Source organism: Lissotriton helveticus, chromosome 8 (genome assembly GCF_964261635.1).
Source record: "Lissotriton helveticus chromosome 8, aLisHel1.1, whole genome shotgun sequence".
In the NCBI taxonomy this organism is placed as follows: Eukaryota; Metazoa; Chordata; class Amphibia; order Caudata; family Salamandridae; genus Lissotriton; species Lissotriton helveticus.
The window spans coordinates 903837617-903863831 of NC_136069.1; the positions used below are offsets into that span (position 1 = coordinate 903837617).

The 26215-nt window shown below is 45.6% G+C and overlaps 1 protein-coding gene across 3 annotated transcripts in view; it reads right to left on the reverse strand.

Annotated features, from left to right (window-relative positions):
• The window catches only part of PIR (pirin), a 492836-nt gene that overhangs the window by 428990 nt on the left and 37631 nt on the right, over window positions 1-26215 (reverse strand). The window contains exons 1-2 of one of the 3 annotated variants that reach the window (XM_078657705.1): window positions 17919-18023; window positions 11641-11772 (exon numbers count right to left, since the gene is read on the reverse strand). In XM_078657705.1, the coding sequence (XP_078513831.1) occupies window positions 11641-11733 (93 nt within the window). In that variant the 5' untranslated portion in view covers window positions 11734-11772; window positions 17919-18023. Of the gene's footprint in view, window positions 1-11640; window positions 11773-11857; window positions 11883-17918; window positions 18024-26215 lie in introns of those variants that run through there. The other 2 variants (XM_078657704.1, XM_078657706.1) reach the window with 2 other exon arrangements.

The following is a 26215-nucleotide window of genomic DNA, read 5'->3' on the forward strand; positions in this document are numbered from 1 at the left end:
CCAGCACACCCTCCAACGTCAAGACCTACATACCATTAGAGATATTTTCACGGATAGGCATGTTCTATCACATGCTGATGATACTTGTTTTCAAAACGCCTCCTATATGGACCACTGGGTACTTAGACCGCTCCATAAAACCCTGTGCTCCAATGTACCCTCCTACCCTTTGGTCCCCAATGACTCCACCCCCACTTGTCATATCAGACACTGATGGAAACTAAATAGTCTCTAAGTTGTACCATACCTGCATAACTATGAAACCAGACACCAGGAATTGGGTTAGAAAAGCCTGGGGCACTGATATGGGCTCCCCACTCACAGACAAGGTGTGTTCTTACTGCTGCTCTCAGACCCACCTCATATGGTTAAATCCCAAACACAAACTGTTTCACTTTAAATTTCTACACCGGCATACATCACCCCTTCTGACATTGCAAAATTCGACCCGCATGTTCTGCCTAATGTCCCAAATTCTCTGCACTTGATGCAGACTTCGTACATTGAACATCGACGTGCCCCCATATCAGCCTCTATTAGACCTCTATATTGTCCCTCATCTCCACCATGATCGACGTAGCGATCACCTCAGACTACTTCACAGCCCTCTTGGGGTACACTAAAGACATTCCTAAGGCCGTACGCAGATTCACATTAATGGTGCTCCTCCTTGCTAAACGTGAAATTGCAATCCACTGGGGCAGCAGCCGCACCCCCTCCACTTTGGTCTGGCTCATGAGTATGACACACTGCGACAAGGTCAGTGAGGACTGTGTGCAATTGCAGCAACCTACCTCTACGCCTAAGGATTTCTGGCAGCCCCTCATAGTCTTCCTACTTACATTAGAGCCGACACTTCAGATTGATCACTGTATCTATCCCAAGCGTTGAATCGACTCGCCTCTTACCCGCCGAACTGTATGCTAATACTCATGTTTGATCTGCAGTAAGTTACAGGTATACAATGCCATAGACTATTGTGTCATATGTATGTAACACTTCAATTGTCTTTTTACTCATGATGATATGCCATGTGACTTGGCTCATATCCACTGTACCTGCATGCAATGTGTTTTCCTTTTTTTCCCTTTGTGGTATTTGTTGTTCTGCATGATTCTTCATGTGTCAAAAGCTCAATAAACAAATTTACAAAAACAAAAGCAGCCTGATTTGACCTAATTACCAGTCAATGCCATCAAATGCCTAGGTACGCTCTAGCCATCACACATGCATTCATTATACAAGCACAAACTAACACACGCGTACTACACATACAGATGAGCACATATAAACACAGTCACACAAGGTCCCCAGTTTGATCAAATACAAATGTCCTTAAATGATCCTCTCCTCTACTGTTTCTCCTCCTCCACCGAAGCTCTGTCTTCATCCTGACTTATCGGCACGAGGAGTCAGAGAACTCACTTTAGTCTCAGTCACCTGGAGACCTCAAGGTGACAATGGCAGTGTGACTCACCACTTGGACTACAGAGAACTACGTAGTAACTGAAAACATGGTGCAGCCGGGATAAATTAGTCATAGTGATGGTTTAAGCACAGGGTAGTGGCTGCCGGTCCATCACAATACCAATGTAAACTAAGCAATGACATTGAGATTGGTGTGCTGGCCTGTCCAGGAACACAGCATTTTGACAGAGACTTCGAGATAAAGTGCCATTCTCTATTCTAGAACATCCCAGAGAGCTCTCCTGTACCAAAAAAGTACAAGCTCTGCATATTTGTTTTTCTAGGCCTGTATCTCCCTGCAATGCCACAGGATATGCATGAAAGTGCCAGGTTTGCATGAAAGTGCCAGGTTCCCCACACCCCCAGCGACAGTTCCCACTCTCAGACCTACCCATTAAAACTAGACGGTCCCTGTAACATACGATCTATGGAGGATCTTTAACTGCACCAATCTGAGCCTCATCGGTATTGCAACTACCCGTGGGGAAGAGATCGCCTCCCGCCAGCCCTCATCATCCAACTCAAGTCCATCTGCACTCCATTGTGACCTTATTAATACGAGTGAGTCCACCGCGTTGTTGATTAGTTTTTTGTATATTAGGGAGATGGACTTTCCGGAAGCAGACCATCCAAAACATGATCTTCAAGGGGAGAGGCATCCGGTAGTGCCGTACCGGAAGGGATATGAGTAAGCAATGCATGTCTGACCTGGAGATAACGGAAATATTCCCTATAATGAAGGTGATATGCTACTTAAGGGAATCGAACGCGAGAATTGTATCCTTCCCCCAAACGTCTTCGATCTTTGAGATCCTGATTGTTTCCCACCTGTCAAACCCCTTAGATTTCCAAAGGCTACCCAATCTATCTGAATTTAAGAGCGGGGTCTGTTAGTCTCCCCTCCCATTGAAGGTGTCTGTTGGCCATGTGCAACACTTGTACGGCATGCGCCGTAGGACCCGTGAAGGGAAACCGTCCCGATTTAGCATATAGCGCCCTAATGAAGTTGCCCCCTGGGACCTGCCAGCAGTCCATAGCATAGCCGGGGTCTATTGGGGCCCCGTATATGACGTGATTCACCGCCGCCAGTTGGGAAGCCCAATAATATTTCCTCAGGTCGGGCAACCCTAGTCCCCCATCGTACCAGGGGAGGGTGAGCTTGGAAAAGGCAATGCGGGGTCTACCGTCCCAAAGAAGCTGCCTCTGGAGTGCCACTATGTCCTTAAAGTAAGACGCTGGTACGGGGTCCATAGAGTTCTGTAACGCATATAAGAATCGGGGGAGAGCCAGCATCTTGAAGAGGACTGCTCTGCCCAAAAGGGACAGCGGAAGTGCCCGCCAACGAGCCACGTCTCTCCTTAAACGGTCCAAAGGGGAAGCCAAATTATTATTCGACCGTAATTTCGGGTCAATTGTGACATAGACGCCAAGATATCGAAACCCAAACTGTTCAATTGGTATCGGGCAGTGCTCAGGGAGCACCGGAGGGTCACCACTGAGGACGAAAAGTACCGATTTAGACCAGTTGATTGCAAACCTAGAGTATCTACCAAAAATGGCAAGCAAATCCAGGAAACTTATCAGGGAACCTCTTGGATTGGTGAGATAAAGCAGGATATCGTCAGCTTACAACTAGATTTTATCCTCCCAATCCAGCGTCCATCTTAGTCCTCGGATCGACCGGTCCCAACAGACCCACGCCGCGAGTGATTCCAGAGCCACGGCAAACAAAAGTGGGGATAACGGGCATCCTTTCCTCGTGCCCATGCCAAGAGAAAAGTCAGTAGATTTATGGTTGTTTACTACCACTCTAGCTAGGGGGTCGGCATACAATAGGTGCAACCAGCCAATGAATTCCAGTCCGATGCCCATCTTACTCAAGACGGCAAACAAATATGGCCACTCGACCCTGTTAAATGCCATATTGGCATCGAGTGATTCCAGCACAGCCGGCTCTCGGATCGTCGGGACCTACCCAAAACTCAGTGCAACCTGCGCAGGTTAAGCGCAGTATTTCTGTGAGGCATAAAGCCAGATTGGTCCGGATGAACCAGAGTATTAACAACCTTAACGAGTCTTGTCGCCAATAATTTAGCTAGTATCTTGGGTTCGACATTCAATACGAGATGGGCCGGTAGGATGAGCAGAGGGTCCTGGGTTTGCTCATCTTGTGGGTAACCACAATGTTTGCCACGCGCTGGTCATAGGGAAGCCTCCCCTCCTCTCTACGCTCTATAAACATAGATCGAATATAGGGGGCTATTTGTTAGCACACACCGTATATAATTTTATAGGGATCCCGTTCGGGCCCGTAGCCTACCCGGAGTGAACCCGTCTAATAGCTTGTGCCACCTCGTCGTTCGAGAATGGGGAATCTAAATATTCCCGATTTTCATCCGATAAAGTGGGCATCTGAATATCTTTGATCATCTCTACATTATCAGTCTCTGAGTACGTCCCGGCAGCAGTGTATACCCCCTTGTAGTATTCAGAGAACTCATCGGCCACTGCCTGCGGGTCCCGTATGATATTGGAGTTACCCCCCTGTATCTCCAGCACCAGCCTTGACACCAGTTCTCCTCTCTCGAGCCACGCTATTAATTTACCGGCCTTATCACCATTTTCGTAGATCCGGCTCTGTGTCTCATCGTGTTTTACCGTGGCCCTGTCTCCGGCGAGGCTCCTGTATTCATCTTGGCGCAGTTTTAGTCGGTGCACGTCGTCTGGAGCAGCTGATTGAAACCCCACCCTCTCCAGTTTGACTACATCTGCCTCTATTCTATCTAGTTCGGCCCGTCGCTTCTTTTATTTATTTATTTATTTATTTATTTATGGGGTTATACCGCACTTGAATCGACTCCCGGAGGAGTATCTCTGCGCCCAACGCTAGTGATAGATGGAGGAGGGGAGCAACAATGTAATTGAAATGCTGGGACTAGAACAGAAGAGTTTTCAGCATTTTACTGAAGATGAGATGGTCAGTGCACTGCCTAAGCCAGAAGGGAAGCTGTTCCCAGCGGCCAGAGAAACCACCTCCCCACGTATCACAGTTTTGAATGCTTCCCATAAGGTCTGCGCAGAGTCTACTGTGCCACTATTTTCTAAGATGTACCTATCTGTGATTTTAGTGATTTCTTTCTTAGTGGACGGATCCTTCAGAAGACAAGCATTAATCGGGGCAACTCAACCGATGTCCGCTTGACCCGCTTCCAACCGGAGCCAGATCGGAGAGTGATCGGAGATGCCCCTCCCCAGATGTCGCACCTCACACACGCCGGAGGCTTGGATTGCAGGCAACAGCATGTAATCTATTCGAGACAGGCTATGGTGCGCAACAGAGACATGAGTGTAATGTACCCTGTCCGGATTTCGTGTCCGCCACCCGTTGAAGAGCCCGGGCATTTCCAAAAAGTCAGGGAGCAATCGCTGCGCAGGTCTCAGTGCTCGCGGAGGGTGTCTATCTAGTTCACCATCTACAACTGCGTTAAAGTCTCCCCCCATCACCAGGAGCCCCAGCGGTAAAGAAAGAAAAATAGTCCCCAGGTCTTGGGGGGTGTCTGTTTGTAGGCCAGGCGGGACATAAATAGACATGAAAGTGACCACTTTCCCTTCCCACTGTCCTGATACTCCACTATAGCGGCCTCGCTGATCTGACCATGTGGCTTGAATGCTAAGGGGGAATGAGTTTCGTACCAGAATGCGACACCCCTTTATCCCGAAGTGAATCCCGGGTGGGCAACCAATCTATAGCCCCCTCTATGTAGGGCCATATATTTACCGCCGATAAGATGGGTCTCCTGAAGTAGTACTACATCTGGGGAGTGTCTCCTAATCAGATGATTCACCATTCCTCTCTTAAGTTTGTCCCCCAGGCCATTAACATTCCAGCTAAGCACAGTCATCCCAGATCCCCGTTTAGCATTCGTCATCAGAACGACATGAATACAGTATTAACATAATTATGCCTCGTGATACAGAGCATGAAAAATAACACCCGACATTTGGCTGATACAAGCACATTACATTCACAATGTTGTCACCTGATTCAAAAATAACAAAAACCAAAAAAGGAAAAAAAAGAAACCAAGGCATGAAACGTCCCCAGTCCCCAACCCAACCACCCTGTAAGCCTGCATACGGCAAAAGCCCATCGCCAACTAGCAGAGTGCCTGTCGCCCTTAACAAACAAATTCTAAGCTACTAAATGTAGTAAAAAGGGGGAAACGGCCTCCCGCACCCTCCCCCATCACCCCACAATTCAAGAGACACAGTTGTCCATCTGAGCAGAAAAGCGCAGATACAGTTCAGTGCGCTTCGGGAAGACAATACCGGGCCGCTTGTCGAGCCACGACCCAATACCTGACAATCTGTGGGGAGCTCACGTAGTGAGGCCTGGACTCATTCCTGTTCAGCAGCCTCTTCCTCCCCATCTCGACCCCGAGACTCAGGGCCATCCGGAGGGCGGCTGGCAATCCAGTCGGATACCACGTCCGGGTTGTCAAAGAACCACGCCTGCCCCTTAGCCTCCACCCGAATACGCGCTGGAAACATCATGGCATACTTGTACCCTCTGTCACGCAGTTTTTTCTAACAGCCAGAAAGTTACGGCGTTGCTTCTGCACCAGTTGAGTAAAGTCGGGAAAGGAGGAGAGTGTGGCATTCTCATATCGGAGGGGCCCTCCTTGACGTGTAGCCTTGGAGGATAGCATCTCCGTTCTTAAAGTTGAGCACTCTGGCGATCATGGGGCGCGGAGGTGCTCCAGGCCTCGGTCTCCCACCCGGGACCCTATGAGCGCGCACTATGGTGAAGAATTTTCCGATGCCCTTGGGCTTGAGATGTTGGAGGATTAACTCCTCCACAAACAGGTCGGGGCCGGACCTTCCGCTTTCTCAGGCAAGCCTAGAATGCGGACGTTGTTGCACCGGACCCTTCCCTCATAGTCATCAAGCTTGCGCTCCGCCTGGGCTGTGGATGATTTAAGGGCGCTCACTTCTTGCTGAAGCTGGGCAACATCATCGACCAAGCTAGCGGTTTTGATGTCTAGGGACTTGACCTTCTCATTAACTTTAGTCAGGTCCACGCGAATGAGATTAACTTCTATCGAGACGGTGTCAAGCTTGGTATCCAGTGCCACCATTTGTTGCCCCAGAGATGATTTAATTCCCTCTATCGCCGCATGACATCCGACAACGTCAAGTCTGTCCCTGGACCTCCAGAATCTCTGCCACCCACCACGCTGAGTCTAGTTTCAGAGGGAGAGCCCTTCGGCATTGTATAGCGGTCAAGTTTGTTCGCCTGTACCTGTTTCAGTCCCTTGAACCCCATGGAGGAGTGCTTCTCGCCGTCCGTCTTTGTCACCATATTTTTGCAGCTCCCGCCACCGGAACTCCGCTGTCAAGAGCTGCAGCCGCTGGCCTTATATTACAAGCGTCCCAGAGGTCTGTGTATACGTCCGCTGGGGCTCCAAGGGGCGGCTCCACAAGACCACCAGAGGGGAGAGCTGGGGGCCCAAAAGTCGACACCCCAGAGCATGCGATCTTCTGATAAGGGTCCCCTTCGCCCGGTCTGCACCCCTTTCAGCCCTAGGGAGCTAGCCAGCATTCAATCCAGGAGCCCCTGTGCGGCAGCATGGGCCAAAGCAATGTTCCTCGTACACAGGCAGTGGGGGGGAGGGGGGTTCTGTTCCTGCGGTCCGCCGCTGCTGCAAACGTAGCGTCCCGAGCCCTGTACAAGTGGCTAGAATCCCTCTCCGATCCCACAGGCTGCCACTTCACACCCCTGTACCTCCCGGCAGCCTGGGGGGGCGCTCCAATGCACAGCTGTCCCAGTACGCGGCGGCAGTAATAGTTTCAGGTGCCTCCCAAGTTGTGACTCTGACGCAGAAGCCTCTGCGGTGCACCACAGCGCAGGCAGGCATCTCCACTCCGGCTCCAGGGTGGGAGGCTTTCCCTCCCAGCACTCACCCTCCATCCTCGCGGTGAGCCGCGGCTGGCCGCGCCCCAACCGACCGCGACTGCCGCTTCACCTGTGGCGTGTTGACACGGGCTCCAATAATATGCACAGAGGCCCCACACAATAGCGCAGGGGGGAGGGGGCGGGCACCTCTGACGAAGCCCACACCACGCACCCCCCTGCCACTCACCTCCCCTGTCTCCGAGCCGATCCAGTCTTCGCAGACGGACCCGACCGGCGACTTCTGGTTCGGGTCTCCGCTATTGTTCGATTTGCAGGCAGCCTCCGCAACAGCCCAGCTCCCGGCCTCGAGTGCAGAGCAGGCCGTGAGCCCCCTCGCCCGGATCTCTGGAACGCAGCGTCACCGGGAGGTCGAAGTTAGTTCCCGGTGCGCCTCAGAGCCTCCCAGAGCGAATGCCAAGCTCAGATTTCAGGACAGAAAACAGGATAGTGAGGCTGGGGGATGGTCACGGTAGAGCCTAGAGCTCACATGGCCATCTTACTCGGCGCGTAGCTCCTCCCCCCTACAGCTCTGCATATTTAACGCTCCAACCACCCTGCTGCAGTGGCAACACTTGAAGTAAGTAGTGTGGCTCACTGGTTAGAGGCGGCAGACCCGAGAGCAGAGGACGGCCCGGGACCAGGGTTCGATTCCCGGCGCGGCAGGTTTCTGGACCAGGGTCAGCGGACTCGATAATTCTCTCGCCTCGGTGCCCACTCTGATCAGCGATCACACTCGGCAACTCTGGGCATTAGCTTGCCTCATCTTCACTAACGGCCCCACCAGACCGCCGGGGATGCCTGGTCTCACCCTGGAGATACCCATTAAGGGACCATCTCTCAGGGAAGCCAGGAAGGGTTTCGCAGCGGTCGAAGCGCCTTGGGACCCTACGGGTAAGTAGTGCGCTATATAAATGCCTATACATTTACATACATTTACATTTACAACACTTCAAGGGACTGGAGCGGGGAGACGTCACCTCCTGCATTGAGCAGGAGGAGGCACTGCTTAGCTCCATTCTTTTCTAAACCTCTTGGGTAACAGGTGTATATCCACACAGTGCGAGCCCGAGGAGGAACCACCCTAGTCCTCGCCCCATTCTAGCTTCCCACCCACCATCAGTGGTGTTCCCTTCATCTTTAATCAAATATTTACTGTTCCAGTAGATGTCAGGGGATTGACTCACTGAAGGGTACACTTGCTTATACAATTACTTTATCAGGAGGAATTTACAATATACAATTCTGAAATGCACTAAATTTGAAGATATCTTCTTTTGCTTCTATTTGTTGTTTAAGATTAACAAGGTATCCAGAGGAGATTTGCAACATATGCTAGGGACCGATATGAGAAACAGTAGGGCTTGAAGTACTGAAAAATTTCTAGTAAATAATTGGGGAACTACCAGAGTTATGGAGCAGTAGGGAGAAAGCCCCAATTGAAGATAATTTCCTGAATTTTTAGAGGTACATTTTCACATAAGAAAGGACATAAATTGGTATGACCGCTTCAAAACGGGCGCAAGACCTGTTCTTCCAAAAATGTATTGGACATCACTTGAGGCCTAAAGTCTCCTGGACACTTCCAATGTCTCATTGGGCTGGACTCTAACTACCATGCTGTAAGAACTTTAAATGCATTTATTGTACCTATGCTCCAGCTCTCGGTGTCTGCTAGTGGATGTGTAGCCCTTTACAAATCTCCTGAAAAGCCCAGGATCCTAACCATGTATAATTGCAAAAGATACGTGAATGGACTATTTTAATAATTTATAGGACTCACTGGTCTTACCGATTCTTCCCTCAGTTCTTCCAGCTCATGCAATCCAATATGATCGGTTCTCTTGGGAAAAAATCCTATCTGCAATTTCATCGCTGAAATGTAGTACAGCTGTACGTCCGGATAATGTTCCTGCCATTATCATTAATCTCACTGTTAATGGAGGGATGGTTTATTTCTGATTTTTTTTTCAATGGATTGCTAAATCTGTACTATTCCCTGTTTATTGGAAGGGCTTTATAGTTAAACTGAGACTGAGGAAAGGTGATGAAAGTCTGCATTCGAATTACAGATGAATCAGTCTTCTGGATATTTCCAAAAAGCTTTTCTAAAAAATGTTATTATCTCACCTAGAAGAATGGGTGTCGGCAAATAACCTTCAGCCAATTGAACTGGGAGTATTCTGGAAGGGCATTCCACCACCAATCACTGCTTTGCCCTCTGGAATATTATTAAGAATTCTCTAAAACTGAATCAGAGGCTGTGCTGTGGTTTTGTGGACTTCTGTACAGTCTTCTTTGATACAGTGGAAAGAGGGCTGCTCTAGGAGAAGTTAAGAGGCTTTAAAATCCCTTGTGATCTTTTATTTTTTATACAGTCATTGCATCCGGCAAAATGGGCACAGGTAGATTTTGATCTTTTGGGGTAGTTATCTAGTAGAATTAGCATAATGAATGGCCTACGTCAAGATTATGCACTAGCACCTTCTCTTTTAGTCTTTATGTGTCAGGTTTGCCAGGAGGTTTACAACTCACCCAGTCTTTCTCACCAGAGATTGCCACTTTTATGCAGACGATGTAATTTTATTGGATTCTACAGCCATAGACCTGCAAAGGGAACTTAATGCTCTATCACTATATTGTAGGGAAAAATGTTAAAAAAAGACAAAGACCATGTTTTTTGTGAGAAAGGAGACTTAGTGAAAATGATTTTTGGATGAAAAGCGAATTTAGGTGGTCATGCCATAAATTAGTGTTGTTCTTTTAAAAAACCGGAAATGGGTTGACCACATGAAAATAACAAGGGCAAGAGCCCGGTTACAAACAGGGTGTTTTAGGGGAATTTAAACTCACGTACGGTGAGATTCATTAGCACGCTTATAAGAGCTTTTGCAAGTAAAATCCCGCCTTTGGCCTTCAACAGAGCCGTGGCTTTGCTGTTACAAGCTGGGAATAATTGGGAGGCTGTGGAGAGTATAGCGTTAAAACGTATGTTTGGCCTGCCTAATTGTACCATGGTTCAGAGTATATGGCAAGAGGATAATCTCACATCTTGCTACATTATGGCAGGCTCACATCTCTTAAGCTTCCTTAATTATCTGTCCTCATGTGAAGAGGCTTCAAATATTTCGAAATTATGGTGGTAAGAGATTATTCTTAGTGAGAGGAAATGGGTCACAGACCTGATCAAAAGAACCAGTGAAATGAAAACTAGTCATGGTCCTTTAGGTACAATGAGCACATGGGACCCATTTCACAACAAATTCACTCCTATAAAATCCTCCTCTAATGCCTCCCAAACAATAGATATAGAATACCTTTCTATGAAACCCTACATAATGATCACAGTCAACACTCTTGGACAGGCAAAAGTTTTCCCCTACTTGACAAATCTTCCCGACCCTAAAGTGGGTTTAGAATTACTTAAAATGCGGCTTGGCTGTAAACCAATTGTTTCCTGATCAGAATGGTACAATGGGATAAGGGATAAAAATGGAATGAGTACATGCTTTTTAAAAATAAAATGCTCTGTATCCTATGTTCTCATTGATTGTCCTTATTATTTATTCAAGAGAAAAAATTAAAACCAGTTTTAAAAAAAAATCAGATTGGGTCAAAGTATGAGGTAATTGCTCTTTTTGCAAATATGTATGTTTTATGTTGCCATAGGCATTGCACGTGTTTTAATATATCTTAAACAACAAGGTTAAGGAGAGAATGTAGCCTTATGGCTAGAGCAGTCGAAGTCGAAGCTGGGGAACCGGGTTCAAGTCTCAGCAACGACGCTTAACATCCTGTGATTCTGGGCAAATCACGTAATCTCTCCGTGCCTAACAAAAATGAATGTGTCCTCATGTAACGAAACTGGTGCTATGTAAAGCACTCTGATACCTGATATTTTCGGGTCTGGTTCGCGCTATATAAAACTCGTAAAAAAAAGAAAAAGTTTAGCTTTTAATGATGCTATGTTAGGATGGTGGTTTATGTGATTTTTATATGTTTTTCATTATGGCAATATTTATGTTTCATGAATATATGTCTTAATAAACTGATTTCAACTCATAGTACTGAGAGAGAAAAAGAAATCAAAAATTGGCACAGAGGTAAAAACGTGTTATATCGCCCAACTGTGTTGCTCAGCAATCCACAACCGAATACACACATTCATTTAGCTATACAACTCAAATGCAAAATACAATATGGGTGTAAAAGTCACCTACCTCTCGCCTGCCAATGCTTCTTCGTACACGGGCACCAACACCTTCCGATTGTTCCACACTCAGAAGAGTTTTCACAACTTTCCTGCAGGTCATCCTCGCTTTGGTGCAATAATAAACTGCACACTTCGAAATCTGGAAATTCAAAAAACACAGACATCGATAAATTAGCAAATGATTAAGCATGTAACAATCTCAACAACTGTTGAGCAAAACTTACATTGAACATTCAGATATCTGGTAGAGATGCCTGGGCTTTGTCAGTGGAAATGACTTGGAGAACGGAGAGGTAAATGGGCAGTTACGAATCAGCAAGACAGGCAGCAGAATTGTGTGTTCTCTACTTAAGTTTCTTTTCAGCTTTGTTTTGCACTGAAAACAAAAAGGCGCAAATAAGCAAACCGCCCAAGGTATTCCAACTCTTGTCTCTATACTTGGGACAAGCAGGCTGTACCAATAAACAGAGTTTGTACACAGGTGTTAACCATGGTTTTGTAGACTTTAAACATTCAACTAGCCATACAAAAAAAAAAGATTTCTACAATGCCAATGCTTGCTTGATATCCAAATCTAAGTGGCGGTCTACCTGAATTTAAGTGGTTTCCCTCCCTCCTCGGAGGGTCTCTTGCTTGTGCCCAAAATTTTTTATTCAATCCCTGAAGTGAAAATTGGATTTAAAGTTCTGAAGACTCGCCACCGCCTACACCCCTTCAAGCGAACCACTCACGCTCCTTATTCAGCCATCCACATTAACACCCACTCTCAATGAATCACTTGTAACTAACCCTCAGACATCCATATTATAAATCAAACTATTGCTCAACCACTCACCCGCCACTCATAAACAGCCACATTACGATCACGACAAGCGTCAAACATTTCCAATAACCTCGGCCACCCATATTTGTAACCTAAACCATCCATACCCCTATTCAACACACACCTAAAGTTGCAGACAATACCACTCACCCCAACCCCAAACATTCACTCACATCAAGTGCTCTGACTAATGTACACCCATGCCCGATTATCCAAATCTCACCAAAAAACATCTTCATCACAAGCCTACATTGCCAAGCATACAACAACTGACCATGTGCCACCAACTCGCATCACTCACCCATGGCCACACCCACTATCACCCCATAGCTATCTGCAAAATTACTTTAAAATGGCATCCTCAACACAACCCATTCATAGCCACATTCATTCACACACCTCACACATTCACTCACAGCACCCCACACAACTCACAATCTTCCACACAATCACCAAGTGATCCACATAACCGCTCACCATCAAACATCACCAAAACTAACCAACTACCGCCCCTCAATTCATTTTCCCCTCAACCAGTCTTAGTGCCACTTTAACTCACATACAGATAAACTCAGCAGCAGTGATCCACAACTACACTCATCAAATGCTCCTTCATTTCTTTTCACTCATCACTACTGACCCCATCATACATACACGAGTGCCCAACCCACCAGTTACTGATGGTTACCTTCACCACCAAACACAATACTGCTTTGCCATTGCTACTCGTACCACTTCTCACCCCAAAAAATTGTGAAGAAGTTTCAGTCTGGGGCTAGTGCAAATTGAACGAATGTGGAGGGTATACAGTGAAGTAGTGTTCATATCAGCCTATCAGTTGCACGTCATCATTAGTCTTCTCCTAGTTCTGCCTTTCTGCACCCCATGACCAGATTTTACGGTCAGTCATTTCCCGAGCTGCATGTGCATCCCAAGTTTAAGAGTAGTTGTATGCACAAAAATATCATTCATTAAAATGTGACTTTTTAGTTGCAAAGAGATCTCCATCCCATCTCCAACATGCTGTTCATCTGCAGACCACTTGGCTCAGAAACACCATGTAAACAAACGCACCCCTTTTACAGATGGAATTCAACATATGACCTAATAGCCCTTGCACTAGATTTCCTCAGCCTACATCCGAATACTAGAAACCTCACATACATACCAACTGATCAAACCACCCACCCACATATTTAGGCACCCATAAAGGATTGTGATGCAACTAAAATCAGGCTGGTTTGCTGACGGCTGCACATCATTGACACAAGAACAAAATTAACTGAAGCATCCAAGAGAAAATCCACAATCAAATCCACCCTAAAACATTAGTCCCTAGTGAAAGACTAGGAGGGCTGGGACCATGTCAGGTTTTCAGGAAAGCCACATGAAATAAATGTACATGAAATTGATCTATACTGATCTAAATTACATTGCCATTCATTAGCCTGAAAGTCTGGCAGGGATTCGTCCTTCCTGAATCAACACAAGAAACACATAGCCTAGAGTATTACATTATGGTATGTACCACACAGCATCACGACTAGGAAAGAGCACTTCAACATAAAGGCCAGCAAAGAAAAAAAGACTGATGAACTATTCAAATAGCCTCTCAGAGTACAAACATCACATGTCTACATTCTCCCTCCTATGCAAACGTATTCATTCCTAAATCACCAAAATGTACTAAAAGCCATTTGAAAGGCAAATCCACCAAACTTCTAGCACTGTCAAACAGACCCAGTTCCGACAGACTCATCACTGATCTACACATTCTTGCTGAGCCCATTTATCCAGCGACACCACTCCCTTGTTAAAAATACTCAGTAACTGCAGCTCACCCAAAAACAACCCAGCCTCCAAACACCTTAAAAGAGTGTAATGCAATCGTACTTTTATGAATAATGCATAGTCAACCCCATTTAATTAAAAAGAAACATTCGGGTATTAACCTTTACCAAACCTTTTCTAAAAGACAACACTTTAGACTAAAAATATCACCAGCAACTATTGGCCCATTTTAAATCCCCAGAGATTTTTTCAAGCTCCCGTTGAAAACAGTACAGGTATAAACGCAAGGCCCAATAATACATTTACTATATTTAGCCCAGTTTTTCCCTCAGTAGGGAGAATAGACTATCCTAGTCAGAATTTGGGACAATAGTGTATCTCCTTTTGCTGCTGAATGTCAGCGCACCTTTTTAAACACTAGATATCAGGAACAAGCTTTGTAGCATCTCCAAAGATGGTGGAGTGACAGAGTTCCTTCTCCCTGTAAACTTTCTTCATGAGAAATGGATCTCAGCAACAAAAGTAGCCCATCTTCATCTGTTCAACTAGGTCACATTTTTTAACATCATTATTGGTATTTTCACAAAATTTGCTAGCCATAAGGTCAGTGATGTAGTTCTTATTGTTGAAAGCATTTATACTTACACCTGTTTGTCATTTGCTATAAGAATCACATATGTAAAATATACTCTTAAACATCTACAACTATCCCGTAGAAAAGAACATACTTAGCTAGTACTGTTTTGCCATGTTGATGCCCAGGATTATAACCTCTACTTAGTTATTACCAGAAAGATTACTAACGCCATTGGTTCTAAAAATATTAGTGGAACAAGTTTCGATCTAAACAGGAGCGTGAGGTAACTAGGAAGATATCGCTGTGCTATACAACTACCTCTTTAATTCGTTCCACAGATGCCTAACACAATTATGGCAACGTCTAAATTGTCAGTGGCTGGTTAGCGCAGGAAGTGAAAATGTTGTTAGTCAACATACATTAATTAGTAAATAACCAGGCATTTTCACATCATTTCACTTAAAAAGCAGCAGGGCTTTACTTTACTATACTCAAATATCACCCCTTTAAATCTAGCAGTGGAGCCTGAAATTATGTGAGAATAAAGAATCCGTAATGAAGAAAAACAATAATACCTCATTTAAAATGAAGAATTCTTAGTAGGACTCTTGAGGGTAAGAACATTGATGTAATCTACATGCTAGTCAGGGTAAGTAAGGTACACCCACAAAATAACCTATGCTCACCAATTTGGTAGCTTGGCAAAAAGCAGCCAGGCTTATCCCCAGAGGAAATGTGTAAAGTATTTGTATACACACACAGAAACACAGTGAAAACAACACAAATGTACTCCTCACCCATTTAGACAAATAGCCAATATTTATCTGAACTAAACAAGAGCAAAAAGACAAAAATCCAACATAAACAAATCAAATTATTGATCCTTCAAAATTAGATGTAGGTCTAGCACTTAGAAACTCAATAGCTCTGCCTCGTGCTATAACGACGTGCTTGACGAAGTCGAATCTCAAAGTTCAGTCCGACCACAATGGGGCGTGGATTGGCTAAAGAGTCGTATTGACCCTGGGTAGAGTACCTTGGAAACGATGGCAAAACAAAGACGTTTCAGGGTGCCGGGGAGGTGAGGCGTCGCAGGTGCTGGTGTGGCGTCAGTTCCTTACTGTCAATGCAGGGTGTTAGCAGATTGGTGCTCTGGACATTACACGGCACAGGGGAGGAGATGCGGCATTGCAGCGAGGTGTCGATCCTGCTGGTGGTGCAAACTCAATGAAGTATTGAGAATCAAGCCACGCAGCGTCGATTTCAGTTTTGATGTCACCCCACGGGGCCATCGGTGCTGTGGTGGAGTCAGAGGCCACGGACTTCGATGACGCAGTACTTGGGACTTCCCCTGTGGCGGCTCGAGAGGCGCTGTGGCGAAGTCGGGCCTGCATTGCAAGTTGCGTTTGTTGCATTGAACTGGGACTACAGGCGCCAAAGTCACACTTGATGTACTGGTTTCTTCTTGTTTAACACATAAAGCCAAGGGCCCAGAAACTAGATTTGGCACCACTTGGTAAAGTGGGGCTCTCAAAAGAAAAGCCCAGATACTGCAGGTGAAGTCATTGATGGACCTGAGACTTCCAACAGGAGGCAAGCTCAACTCAAGCCTGCTCTGCGAGCAGTGGGGCGACACACTTCCACCTTAACGGAGCATCCACCCCTGCTAAGCCAGCAACAACAAAATCCAGCACACAGACAATAACAGGGGGTCAGAGGCAAAAAGACAGGGGGAAACCACACCAAGAGTTATATTAATTATAAGTAGGACTTTGTCTGGATGTAACGTCTCTGAGGATGACAGTACCACTGGGTCATAGGAAGCAGAGCTGCACATGTTTCAGTCCCCTTTGTGAGAAGAATAATGTTGGCAAAGCAACAGTTAGGACATGAACACCAGTAACACAAAGCCACTCAAATGTTCAGTCATCATTAAAAAAAAAAGTAGGGCTTTCGCGAGCAATGCAAGACATTGCATTTAATGAATTCCAATCCATCAAAGTTAATATATATTAGAGACGATTCATCAAAATAAGCTTTTTAAAGGAGTCTTTGTTTACGCAAACACCTACTCAACTACCCAAGTAGAGTAATTTTAAATAATGTTAATATATGTGATAAAGTTGTGAGATGTGGAGTTGTTTGAAAGACTTTCAAGCAGTTCATTCTAAGGAACATATGAATAGACACACCGTTTGCCTTTTAACTGTACTCACGGAGCCATCACTTCTTTTTTACTTCTCTCCCAAACCCTTTTCCTTTCTCAAACCATCTGCTTTCATGACCCACCTGATACCCTAACTATCCTCAAATTGTTGTATTGCTTCATGTCAAATTATTATCTCAATAATCCGGAATTAACACTAAAAATGTAACTGCGAATGCGATATTTAAGTGCAGACACCGGACTCTGCATAATTTACTGCTGTTGCCACATTTTTTTTTAAAGTTCCTTGATTAAATCAACCAAACCCCACTGAAACAGTGCAACGTGGGTTGCACTCAATGGCAGACGTATTGCAATTTAACCTGTTACATTTTAGTTACCTATTGGGTTTTTTTCAGGTGTTAAAATGCTCCAAAAATGTGTAAAAACTGAATGTGTCTCGATATAAAAAATAGCGAAATGCCACAAATAAACTGCATTGCAGCACTTCTTAATGTGACTGGCTCCAATTACTCCGTTCCCAATTGCCGCGTAATTCCAGTGGCCCTGAATATAAGGTACTTTTTCTTTAGGGAAAGCAAGCTTCGTGCACAACTCAAATGAGCTGTAATCACACGCCGGGTTTATGCTTCCTTCTGCTACGAAAAAAAGGGGATACAAGTTTCGTTTTCTATTTACTGATCGGTTTCAGCTGAGCTTACGTCACGTGCTCCAAGTTGTACGCACTTGTGACAACATGAACAAATACATTTGGAAACATGGTTGCTCTCACTGCGCTGGTAATAAGCAATCTTGGTCAAATGTTAAGGCGCGGTCTCCTTAAAATGGTCGTAGCAGAGCTGCTGTACATTAATTCCATAATAATACTGCTCAAAGTAACCCGACTTGTATAATGCAAACAAAGTTTGCAACAGGGAGTATATTTACCTTTGTTTTCCCTCTGTGCTTTCTCTCTGCTTCAGCGGAGGACAGCGAGTGGCTGGTAAGCCGCGAGCTGAATGAGTTTTATTCAGGAAGCTATGCTTTTCACCATGACTCTGCAGAAATGTCAACAGAGGCGAGCTAAAAACCGGCTAAGCACTACTGTATGGGTGTGTCACTAAGCCGACTGCAGCTAACCTGACCATCATTTTCAGAGCAGAAGGAAAGCAATTCAAGATAGGCTAACAACACCTGTATTCAGAGCAAATATTAACAGCATTGGGGTCAGTCACAAACAGGCATTGCCAATAGGTCAGTCACAAACAAGCATTGCCAGTAGGTCAGTCACAAACAAGCATTGCCAATAGGTCTTGCCTTTAGGACCTTACAAGTATTTAGCCATGCACCATAGTATCCTGGGTGCTACAGTATCTACTGTTACTTCACGTGCCACTGGGGATTTGGCCACACACACCTATGGATGGGCTTTCGTGCTATTTATAGGAAGTCTCTTCAAAATTTTTAAAAAAAGTGTTATTTCTTTAACAAAGAACCTTAAACACTAAAAGCCAATTATAGCACTGTATTGAGAAGTAGTTAAAGTGTTTTTTTGTAGAACTGGTAGTCTGAATTTATATATCTGGAAGTGCTTTTATATGCAATAATGAAGAAAAAAAATTGTTTTAGTGAAATAAGATATAACAGAAGCACGTTAAACCATGGCATATAGTATACCCCAAACCTTAAAGAATTAAAAACTAAACAATCACGTTGATTGAGCTATTTAAAAAAGTCAGCAAATAAAACGTCTCAAAAACCTATTTAAAATACACAAAATGGAGAAACTTTGTTGATACTGTATTTTAACCCATAAAGTTACTTTGTGGGTGTACACAAGCAGATTAGCAGTTGTTCCTTTCACTGCAAAAAAACAAAAAATACCAGCTGAAAACTCAAGAGAGGAGTTCTTCCAGATTGCTTCCACACATTGTTTACCACCACCTCCTTGGCTGCTTGTTGATTAACACAGTGAGAGCCATTCTTGTCACCCCTTCCCCTGCAAGGCTATATCCACCAAATATTTGGAAGCAACGCTAGCAAATGTAAAGTAAAATTATAACTAAACCAGCCAAGTTTTCAATGGGTGCAGACAGAGGCAATAACATTATTTTAAACCATAACACAGCACTGGGAGGGCAGCGCTGGGACACATCGCATTGAGGAAATTAAACGATGCACCCTTAAGTAAAGAAGTCTACACACTTATAGCGAAGAGAATGAGCCACGGGAGTATCCGCAGACAACTCAACACAACACATCTACCTCAACAGACTACCGAGCCTGAACCCAGAATCTTGTGTACTTTCGCCACATCTACCTCAACAGACTTTTGATCTTTGATCACACCCTTGAGCTTGAACTCGGAACTTCTGTACTTTTTGCCCACAGTATTATGCAATGCTCAGGACGCAAGCATCTCGTGCAGATGCAAGCAGACGGAAAAGAATATCCTTTACCTGAGAAGCACAGCACGGGGGAAGCGGGGGTGGAGGATCGTTGCTGTCGCACGTTTACAGTACGTTGACAGGGGGGAGGGGGGAGGGGGGAGGGGAGGGTGGGGGCGGGGGAGGGCCGGGTGGGGAGCCAGGCGGTACAGACAATCAAAACCGGGTGGAGTCACCTATTCTCTTTTTTCTTCTTTCTGTCCTCTTACACACTACAGTACCCAAGCACACCCCGGGGGGGGGGGGGGCGCACAGAAGGGGTGGGAGATGATCTCCGCAGACCCAAATCTGCCGCCAGGGACCAACTCTAGCGCAGGTGCATGCACAAGCGAAACATACAAACCACCATGACTACACCCAACACACAGTCCCTAGCACAAATAGCGGCAGACATCAAGATTGTATCCCTAAATGTCAAGGGCCTCAACCACCCCGTTAATTGCAGGAAGACACTAGAACACCTACATAAACTCAGGGCAGATATATATGTCCTCCAAGAAACCAGAGTGTCGGCAGAGGACGCAAATCGACTCAAGGCAAACTGGATTAGCGAGGTAGTATGCTCTCCAGCAGTAAACAAGAAGGGAGGAGTAATCACCATCATAAGCAAGAGAGCAAAGTTCAAGGTACACGACCACCAGGCAGACACAGAAGGCAGAAGGTTACTCACTTGTATCAAAAGAGGAGAAGAGACCATACACATAGCCAACATCTACGGCCCGAACTCAACAGACAACATTTTTTGGGATGAGGTAGGAAGCGAGCTTAGCGACATCCCGCCAGGGGAACTACTAATCACAGCAGGGGACATGAACCAAGTGATGGACAACGCCACTGACAGACACCCGCACAGGACCAGCCACACAACGCAAGAGCAGACAACACTTAAAAACCTGTGCGCCAAACTGGCGCTGTCTGATCCATGGAGATTACAACACCCTAGCGCCAGAGAATACACATTCTACTCGCACCCACACAACTCATACAGCAGAATTGACTACATACTCATGTCCGTCACCCACACACACCTAACTAAAGAGACGGAAATAGGCCCCATATCAATTTCAGACCACGCTCACATCTCACTCTCCATCAGCGGCAAACACAATGAGAAGCCAAACCGTAGCTGGCGCCTCAACAGCGACATACTGGACACCCCAACTAACATAACTGAGGTAGAAGAGGCGATCAAGGAATACGACACCACAGACACCGACACCATGACCCTATGGGAAGCTCTAAAAGCCACCATACGGAGCAAGCTCCTGAGCATCAAAGCAAGGATGAACAGGAGCAGAAACAAAAAAATCTTAGAACTGGAAGACCAGATAAAGGAACTAGAAAAGAACCACATCACGAACCTGGTAGACAGGAATACCCTCACTACACTCACAAAGAAGAAGTACGAATTAAACAGGATATTAAGTGAAAGGGCTAACACTTGGATTAACAAAAATAAATCCATCAACCTGTGCTCAGCGAACAAAGCGGGCAGGGCCCTAGCAGGGTACCTGAAAGCTAAACAAAGGCAACACTCAGTTGCAGCGATCACAGACAAAAACAACCTCACCCACACAGCTAACAAGCTAATCCTGGAAACCTTCAGGGGCTTCTATAAGGAACTGTACACAGCAGACAAAACGCTAGGGGCAGATGGTGGCGCAAACTTACTAGACAAACTTGACCTACCCAAGCTAAACAAGGAACAAAGAGACTCACAAGAACAGGACATAACCGGAGCCGAAGTGGGGATGGCCATAGACTCGCTAAAACAACATAAAGCACCTGGACCGGACGGGTTCACGGCGGCTTTCTATAAACAATTCCAACCCCTGCTAAAAGGGACGCTGGTCAGAGTATTCTGGACGTGCGCAGACAGGGGCAGCATGTCCAATTCAATGGCGGAAGCAAACATCGTCGTCATCCCTAAAGAAGGGAAGGACCCACAGTTCCCGCAAAACTATCGCCCAACATCGCTAATTAACGTTAATTGCAAAATCTACGCAAAAATAATGGCCGCAAGGTTAAACACATACCTACCCCAGCTCATACACAAGTCGCAAGTAGGCTACCTAAACAACAGACTCTCGCAAGACGACACCAGATTACTCTGCCACCTCATAAACCGCACAGCTAACAGCATGGAGAGGGCAGTCATGATCGCGCTTGACGCGGAAAAGGCTTTCGACAGAGTTTCGTGGCCTTTCCTCGACCAATGTATGCGCAAATTCGGATTAGGAGATAAATACAGGGGTATGGTCATGTCACTCTACAAAAATCCCCGCGCACGAGTGGTGGTCAATACGGCCACGTCGGAGGCTTTCTCCCTGGAAAGGGGGACGAGGCAGGGATGCCCCCCATCACCAGGACTATTCCTACTTGCGTTAGAACCACTCCTCTACATGATCAGGAACAACCCGCAAATAACAGGTGTACAAGTAGGAGGACAAGCCTTTAAACTGGCTGCCTATGCCGATGATATCCTGATCACCACATGCGACCCAGAAACATCAATAGAGGCCCTGATGCACACTATTGAGGAATACGCGCAGGTCTCCGGATATAAGCTAAACCGCGATAAATCAGAGTGTAAACCGATGAACTGCCACACAACAAGGACGGTCCTAGGTACGTCCGGACTTGCGTGGCAAACAAAACCCCTGAAGTACCTGGGCCTCCTCTTCGGTAGAGACCTTAGGACGACCCTAGAGCACAACGAGGAGGCGATGCTGAGGAAGATCAGGCGCAAGCTAGAAGCTTGGAGCCCCAAATTCATCAGCTGGTGGGGACGAATAGAGTCGATCAAAATGATGATCACACCAATGCTAAACTATCTGCTGAGCATGCTGCCATTAACCCAGACCTCAGATTTTCACAAAAACATAGATAAAGCAATCAACTCATTCCTATGGGGGGGGCAAAAGGGCCAAAATCAGCCTATCAAAGCTTAGACTTAAGAAAGACCAAGGGGGGCTAAACCTTACGAACTACAAGGCCTTCCAGACGGCCTGCATAGCAAAACAAGGCATACACTGGATATCCCCGACACCAGAGTACGTGCCGGTCTGGCTCGACTTTGAAATAGGCATCCTGGGGGGGGGCAGATCCAATCATGGCGCTAACGGCCAACAAACACCCTGAGGCAAAGAATGCAATCATCAGGAACACAAAGATGGCGCTACTAAGGGTAGACAAGGTACTCGGAGTCAGCATAAAAGGCTCCAAATGGGAATCAATATGGTACAACTCCAAGGTAACATACAAAGGGAGGACACTGGAAAACAAAGAGTGGTACAGCAGCGGCATCACGACACCAATTCAACTAGAGCTGGGCAACAATCCACTCACCTTTGAGGCATTGCAACGCATGCACAAACTACCAAACAAGGAGTTCTACGTCTTTCTCAAAATCAAGGCAGCCCTCACAAAAGCTAACCTCTCGAAGCACAAACCAACCATCATAGAGTTCTCACAAAATCTAAACAAATTAGGCCACCAAACCGCCCACATTTACAAACTCATTACTCCACGCACCACAACACTAAACAACAAAACACTGACATTCTGGGAAGGGGAGTTACAGAAACCACTAAACGAGGACGATAGGGCCAGATTATGGACCTCTGCATCCAAAAACAAGGTAACCCCACAACTGGCACAAACTAAATACTGGCTACTACACAGACTACACTGGACCCCGGCCAAACTAGAAACAGTAGGAGCTAGGGACAGCGACAACTGCTGGAACTGTCACAAAGCCAGGGGTGACCTGGCCCACGTCCTATACGAATGCCCCAAGGTCAAGTCTTTCTGGCATAAAGTATACAACCTCATTGACACGATCACAGGCTGCGACATGCAACAAGGCCTAGCAGGCATAACCATGGCCTTCCAGGATACGGAGCTCGACTCCAAAGAGAACCGCGAACTAGTTGATGTCCTGCTAACGGCGGCCGCCAAAACAGTTCTAGGGAACTGGAAAAACACGAGCAAAGCAACGTTCAAACGTTGGTTCAACTGGATAACATTCCTAAGAGGGGCAGACAACATCACGGCCAATCACCAAGCTGCAAACCACAAGGCCAGAGGTGACATGTGGGCGGCCCTGGATGCTCACTTGGGGCGATAACCCCCCCCCTTTCTTCTCTCTCTCTCACTCTTTCGTTCTTCTTCTCTCTCGTGCTACACCACAAACCATACAGTATACTTGTCGGAACAGCCAAGAATTGTGACAAATGCCTTCCTTGTATCTGTATATGTCAAAATTTACTCCAATAAAAATATTTTGAAATAAACGACCACCCAGAGGCACAATTCTTATCAAGGAGAGGTTAGCTAAAGCAATCCATATATTAACCTTTAGCAGGGATCATATGAGAACACTATACAAAATCCATATATTAACCTTTAGCAGGGATCATATGAAAACGTAATAACAAAAACAGCACATATAAGCTCGCAAATGTACAGCTTAATAGCAAAGTTTACGGGGAGAAGGTACACCACAATCACAAAAAAATAACATATTTGAAGAATCGGCCTGAAATGGGACTAATAAAGATCACAAATAAGTAAACACATGGAATAACAGTTTAAAACGGAATGGGTTGGCCCTTGCGTGCAACAATCATGCCAAACATAAGTGCAAAAATCAGCCAACGAGTGATGTAGGGAAATAATAGGAATACATTTTATAGACACATACACACAAGTATAGAATCCCAAACCCCAATACAAACTTTTCTGGTGAGCGATAGTTTTGAACCTGGCCTAGTCTAGTACATGGACTTGCTGAGAAAGAGAACTGTGGGTTCTGTAGAAATACATGTTATAGTACACATTAGTTTTAAAAAACACACATAAAAGTTGCATGGTCAATTTAGCTGTGCTGTAACACATAAATAGATTATACTTCCTTGCAGATTCAAACTTGACAGGGCACGCAACCACAGGAGCTAGCAGCTGACGGGGGTCAGGAACAGGGAGACAGGATCAGGGGTGAGAACTGCATGCCCTAGATTGCCCCGCTCTCACCAGTGTCATAATTTCCGCCAAGAGGTGCTTATCTCCAGCACCAGGGCTGGGCCCCAGCATCGCGGGATGCGCCACGGCACAGGTGAAGACTGGGCCAGGATCGGGCCCGTCTGCACCCATCCACGGTCCACGGAGGCTGGGCTGGGCCCACCCTCTTGGTTCTGGTTTGTTGGCCCCTGAAAGGCATTCCTGGGATATTTTTGCTTGGAAGACAACCATTGCAGGAGATTATCAAGTGAAACAGTGAGACAGTAAGTGGCCTACTGTACTTAAGAGTTTCTCATATTTCGTTGATGTCCTGATAAAACCAGTTGCTAGTAGCATAATATGGGTAAGGGTAAGGTTGGAGGTGCTAAGATACCAGTAGAGCCAGGAGTACTATTCCTAAGCGGACCACTATAGACTCCTTTTTAGTGCGCACCATGGGAGTTATATCTAAAGACATAGATCTAGCAGAGCAGCGCCTTTCTCTGAGTACAAGTGGGCCAAATGGGCTAGACAAATTTGTGGCACCTACCGAGGAGCAGGAATCTGGGTTGGTCAAAGAGCAGAAGCCCCATGACACTCGATCTACTGGACTTAATAAGGACCTGGAGGGTCTTGCTGTTTATCAATCACCCACAGTGCCTGGGATGGTGGTACCTTTGTCACCTTTATGTCTGGCTTCCACGGCTTCAGACTGCCCACCTACAGCCAAATGCAAAAGAAAGTCACGAAATGATGTAACAGTTAATTTAAGCTCCCCGATCTACTTGTTCTACAGGGGACTACTGATCACTTAAATCCTATGGACAAACCCTCTTGTACCCCGTTTTTCGGATAAATGAACAGTTATTATAAATTATTTATTACTGCCTCTTGAAAAAAAACTGGAGAGGTTGGAGGGGGAAATGAAAAATATTACTTCCTTTTGAGAGAAATTACCCAATGCGCATATAGTAAGGGTTGAGAGCACAGCCATTAAAATCTAGGCAGATAAAGGCTGCAAATAAACCACTCCCTCCTGTGGAAAACCATGGCTCATCCCACTGCTCATACTATCTTAGGTCAGACCTTGGTGAGTAATATGGATGGTAATGTGTAAGGGGCTGAAAATGTGCCCCCCACACAGACATCGGTTATTGGCCAACTTTACCAGAGTCAAACGGATAAACATCCCCATTATTCAAACATGCCCTCTTAGGAGTTAGTAACTATTAATCTTCCCCCTGCTTGTTGCCCTTATTTGGCAGTCTTGACTAATGTTCCCCTGTTGAAATCAGGGGCTGGGGGAGACCCCCGAATCCCTGAAGAATAAGGTTGTTCATTGGCTTAGATACAATTGTTCGTTTCCACCTGCCAGAGCACACAAAGCCTATAAACAAGGAGTGTGAGATGGATTAGGCTTATAAAGAAGAGTTTTGAGGGTGGATGCGTAGTTATTAACTTCCAAAACCCCAGTATTGCTAGAGACATTCATGGAAAAGCAGTGTTACTGATCCAGCGGGCTATAGAAAATATATCATAAACTACGCTACCCAACTTCATAACCTATAAACAAAATTCTAAACTAAATTTGGACCCATTTATAAACCCGATATATTTTGGGCCTACTGAATCAGGTGGTCAGAATAAATCTATATACACATTATTTACAAACTATATACATATTTATACATTTGCAGAAAGAATATTGTCATTAGAATAAAACCCAACCATTTAAATGACCACCATAGGCGACGTGATCTAGCTAATAGTAACCTACACTTCTGAATAACCAAGACC